General features: G+C 51.7%; 1 protein-coding gene across 1 annotated transcript; it reads left to right on the forward strand.

Annotated features, from left to right (window-relative positions):
- Window positions 1–325: 325 nt before the first annotated feature.
- On the forward strand, window positions 326–5,196 carry VPS33A (vacuolar protein sorting 33 homolog A (S. cerevisiae); the record flags this gene model as incomplete). Its single annotated transcript, XM_008949324.1, has 7 exons — window positions 326–515; window positions 932–1,048; window positions 1,755–1,929; window positions 2,517–2,710; window positions 4,308–4,434; window positions 4,616–4,683; window positions 5,059–5,196. Coding segments are annotated over 7 exons (1,009 nt in total), but the record flags the coding sequence as incomplete, so codon positions are not given.
- Window positions 5,197–5,398: the final 202 nt, after the last annotated feature.

Below are 5,398 nucleotides of genomic sequence, written 5' to 3' on the forward strand. Positions count from 1 at the left end.
ACTGACAGTGCAGGGGGTGCATTTCTCATTAAGAGAGTATCCGTTCCTTCTGATTAGCTGGAATGGGTCACGCTTTGATTGAATCCTTTTGAGAGCTGCAGGAAAACCAAGTCACCTTGCCCTGGGTTTAGAGCTGTGGCTGTGGATGGATGTGGCCGGGTAAAAAATACTCCAGAGTACAAAGCTGGGAATTTGTGTTTCCAGTTGGCAGTAATAACCAAGGGAGGTATTCCCCTTCCCTCTGTAGTCGGTGTCCCTGCCTGCAGGCTGTGCTGGTTCCCCACTGAGTTACCCTTTGCTGTGCTCCTGCCTGTGACTCTTCCAGGGAGGACAGAGGCCGCTCGCCCCAGAGGGACTTCCACATCCTCTTCGTGCCACGCCGCAGCCTGCTCTGTGAGCAGTGGCTGAAGGAGCAGGGCGTGCTGGGCTCCTTCATCCACCGAGAGCAGTACAGCCTGGACCTGATACCCTTCGATGGAGACCTGCTCTCCATGGAGTCAGAGAGTGCCTTCAAGGTGGGTGTTGTCTCTGAGGAGTAGCACCATGCGGCTCTGTGCTGGGTGCAGAGGCTCTTGGAGGGTTTGTTGGTGACCACGCAGCAGGAGAAGGTCTCACAGAGCAAACGTGGCTTGATCCTGAGTGTTGAACTGAGCCTGAGCTCTGTGTTTTCTGACTGAACGCAGCAGGCACAATCGCTGCATTCAAGCTGCACCCCAATTCCTCCAGCTTTAACTTCTGGTGATATTTTCACAAATTCACAAGGCTTAAAATACTTAATTGTTACAACGAGCCAGCCCTGTTTGTGCCAGTGCACAGCAAGAGCCACGTGCAGTGGTTAGTACTGCGTGTAAGCTGCACGGGGAAGCGACAGCTGTCACCTGCAGCTGTGTCGGGTTGGCACCTTCCATTGGGAATGCTTCTTGTTGTGCAGGAGTGTTACCTGGAGAGCGACCAGACGAGTCTGTACCATGCAGCAAAGGGGCTGATGACACTGCAGGCTCTCTACGGAACCATCCCGCAGATTTTCGGGAAGGGCGAGTGTGCCCGGGTAAGGAAATGCTGCTGCTGACAGTAATGTGTCTTCTGTGGGGCTGCCACACTGGAGTGTTTGGTTAAAGGCACCTCTGGGTTTTTGGAATCCAGCCACAGCCCCTTCCTGTCCTGTTGGAATTTCAGGATTGTGGCTGTTGGGTCTGTGTGAGCTCTGGCCAGAGCAATCTTTGCTGTTCCATAAGCCTTCCTGCCAGGAGGCTTTATCTGATCCCATGTGCTTTTTGCTCACGGGTGCTCTGCCCTCATGCTTTCGGCAGCTCTTTCTGTGGAGTTTGAACACTTAGCTGCTCTGTTGGTATCAGGAGGGCTGAATAAAGCAGGAAATGTGTAACCTACTGCTCATGCCTTGGCTTTTTTATATCTCGCTATAACTAACTTGCTCTTTTTCCTTCTCTCTGATCAATCTATGGTTTTATTCGGTACCTTTTTTAATGAGGGAGTGGCTTGAGACAAACCCAGTGCTTCAGCCACAGTTGCTGTTTTGCTAAGCTGCAGAGAGTGGCTTTGAAGGACTTTGAGGGGTGTTTTTGGTCTAGTCCTGCCCCATCTGTCAGCCTGTTTGCACCTCTTGCCACTCTTCCTTTACCCAGGACCATGCCCCATTCTCACATGAGCACGTGCTTGTAAGGCCTGGGAGTGAAACCCACGTGCTGTGACCCCCACCACAACCAGCGTTTCTCACAGACGTGGTCTCTCTGCAGCACGTGGCCAACATGATGATGAGGATGAGGCGGGAGTTCCCCGGCAGCCAGAACTCCATCTTCCCCGTCTTCGACACGCTGCTGCTGCTGGACCGCAACGTGGACCCGCTGACGCCGCTGGCCACGCAGCTCACCTACGAGGGGCTCATCGACGAGCTCTACGGCATCCACAACAGTGAGGGCCCCAGGGGCTCTGCTCTGACAGGCCCTGCTGTGGGAGCAGCTCCCCTGCACTCAGTGGGGTGGGCCAGTCCTAGGCTAGAGCCCAACGAGCCCAGCTCTGGCTCTTTCTGCCTCGGCGGGGGCGTGGGGTACAGTGCTCAGTGTCTGAGTGGGCGTATTTTGGATGTCGTTTGGGTGCAGACGTGGTGACACAGAACGCAGAGCAGGGGAGGGGAGGTGTTAGTGTGTGCCTCCACCCACTGTGCCACACAGAGGGGACAGGAACAGTGTGTGAGAGACTATTCAGAGCCCTCCTGCTCTTCAGGAGGGAGTGGGGAAAACTCCAGAGAGGCATTTATGCTGTACTGGAGGGTGGCTGGATGGCTGCCTCCAAACCTCTTTAGCAGCAGGGCAGCTAGCACTTGGGTGCTGGTCACAGATGTGTGTATAGGTCTCTGGGTCCCCGAGTACAGGGAAATTCTCCTTAATGAACACATATGCAGAGTCATCTCAGTGTTTGTAGTAGCTTTGCTGCTCAGAATTCAGCTCAGGAATTACTAAGAACTAAATAACTAAGAGTTATTTCTCTGCCTTTGGTAGCTTATGTGAAACTGCCTCCTGAGAAGTTTGCCCCAAAGAAGCAGGGCGAGGGTGGGAAAGATCTCCCCACAGAACCCAAGAAGCTCCAGCTGAACTCTGCTGAAGAGCTGTATGCTGAAATCCGAGACAAGAACTTCAATGCTGTGGGGTCGGTGCTGAGCAAGAAAGCCAAGATCATCTCAGCAGCCTTTGAGGTGAGCCTGACCCACACCACGTCCCCTGGGCGTTCCTGGGGGCAGGTGGGTCAGTCTGCAGCCAGCAGGGCTGTGCCTGGCAGCTCGAGCTGAGCCATGGAGGAGTCCCCCAGCCAGAGGAAGACCAGACAGTCTGCAGACACTCCTCCAGCCCATGCCCCTGCCCCTGGGATGAGATCAGCTCCACTTGGACTGTTCCGAGTAGGTGCTGGTCGGATCTCCCCTTAGGAATCCCGTGGTAGTGCGGATCCTCTCTTCTCCCCATCCCTCTGTGCTGGGGCTTTTCCCATTCTCACTGTTCAGAGCTTGTCCCAGAGCTGGCCTAAGCCATGTTCCTGCTGTGTGAGCCTCTAGTTCCCATAACAGGAATGGGCTGAGAAAAGGCTTTAAGAATTAAAATTCCAGAACATACATTCAGAGTCTTACGGCTGGCATAAAACCAGTAGGAATGGGGAAAAGTTGTGTGACAGGGGGTTTGACCTGTGAATTCGGGCTCACATGTCACATTAGACAAAGCTGGAGTGTGCTGTGTGCTGTGTTTGTGGTTTCATTTGAAAACATCCTGTCGATGATTCATAAAGAAACAGAGATCCTGTATCTCTGCTCTGAGACTTCACGCTGATTCTCGAGAGCACTTGTTACACTGATTGTGTTTCCTGGGGGTTTTCTTCTTTTCCTCTGCACTTTTGCCACGTTCAAGAGGAGGTAGTGGTGCCTTAACTGAAACCCTGTGTGCTGAGCCTCACCTAGCAAACGGCTATTAGTGCAGTGTTAGTGTTTGAAGCTGCTAAAGATGGATTATTCATACTGGTGGTTAAAAAAAATAGTGGGAGGTAATAGATGATAATGAGACAGCAGCACACTGGCAGCAGAGTACTTCTTAAATTGCAGGCTTCATTATCACCCTCCTGCCTGCACTTGTCCATTTAAATCTCTCACATATGGATCCTATTATTACTATTATTATCATTATTATATTTATTCCAAGTTGCAGCAAGAGGCAAGTATCCCCAAGGAAATACAGAGCTCTGGGCTGCTCTGAGAGCCCAGTCTGCATTGTGCTCCAACAGACCCTTGCTCAAAGCCTGGGCCAGGTACAGCGAGTGTCAGGCTTCCCTTTGCAAGGGGCACAGAGCCTGCAGCCCAGATCCTCAGCACCTTTCCCTGCTGCTGTGAGGGGACATGTCCCCCACCCCATGGCTGCACTGAGCTCTGTGTCTGCTGGCAGCTGGCAAAGGAGTTCAGCTTTGTGTGGAAAAGGTAGATTTGCTGGTAGGGAAACCGAGCAGCAGATAGTGATGGCTGAAGTCAGGCAGAAAAGTGATTGGCAGCACTGGTATAATGGAAAACCCCATCTCATGATCCTCTTGTATCACATCCTGCCTCTTCCAGTGATCACAGCACTGGTACGGGGCACGCTGTGACTTCAGCATAGTATTCAGAGTGATATATTATAAAGTCTTCTGCCTAGAAGGTTGTGTGTCCCTGGCGTTAGCTGCTGCTGCAGTGAGTGCAGTCCAAACCCTTTTGCTGCTAAGACGCTGTAGCTGGTGTCAGGAGCTGAACAAGGGCTGACCTGAGCGATGGGTTCCTCCAGGAGAGGCACCACGCGAAGACCGTCGGGGAGATCAAGCAGTTTGTCTCCCAGCTGCCACACATGCAGGCGGCGAGGAGCTCCCTGGCCAACCACACCTCCATAGCTGAGCTCATCAAGGACATCACCAGTGAGTACTGCCCCAGCAGCCGGGCTGGTGCCGGCACGGCGAGGTGCGAGACAAGCGGGTGGACGTTGGTGGGCCTGGCAGAAATGGGCTGTGCTCCATCCAGGGCATCTCTGCTGAAATGTTAAGTGTGGAAGATGAGCTGTCAGCTGCTACTGTATTGATTTTCATTCTTTTCCCAAAGCATCTGAAGATTTCTTTGATAATTTGACAGTGGAACAAGAGTTCATGTCTGGAATTGACACGGACAAGGTAAGCAGATAATGACAATTGTTGAGTCTTTAAAAAAAAAACCAAACAAACTCACAATGTTTTTCTCTGGGTTTTTGTCCTTTTGGTTTTTTTGAGAGAGGTCACATCTGCTGTAGATGATGTCTGTCTCCTTCCAGTGTTAAGATTGTGAGCTCCCACGTGTGTCTCTAGCTACTGACTGTGGAGTCAATGTGCTTTAGAAAGGTGCTGGGTGGAACCAGTGCTGGAGCACTGTTGTCTTGAGCTGCCTGGAGAGCAGCTGCACCTTCTTCCTGGCTGGTTGGGAGATACTAGACAAAGCTAGATCTTTCTTTCCAGGTATTCTAGGCACTGTAACAGGCCTTTAAGTAACAGGTTGTGTATTTTTTTCAATAGGTTAACAATTACATTGAAGACTGCATAGCTCAGAAACATCCACTGATCAAGATCCTACGCCTCGTTTGCTTGCAGTCTGTGTGCAACAGTGGACTGAAGCAGAAGGTTCTGGACTACTACAAAAGAGAGATCCTCCAGGTTGGGCTGTCCCTTTTGGATTGATACATTCCTGAGAAAATCCACATGGAAGCCTCAGCCCTACAACACTTGTGTTCTAGGCAGGCACATCTTATTTGTGGGTAGAGTTGATGTCCAGTGTGTGGAGCAGCACTGGGACTGCTCTCAGGGCCAGTAACAACCCCTGGGGAGGTGCTTAGATGTGGTTCTCAACGGGCAGATA

The sequence above is a fragment of the Merops nubicus genome, unplaced genomic scaffold, assembly GCF_000691845.1.
Source record: "Merops nubicus isolate BGI_N331 unplaced genomic scaffold, ASM69184v1 Scaffold52941, whole genome shotgun sequence".
In the NCBI taxonomy this organism is placed as follows: Eukaryota; Metazoa; Chordata; class Aves; order Coraciiformes; family Meropidae; genus Merops; species Merops nubicus.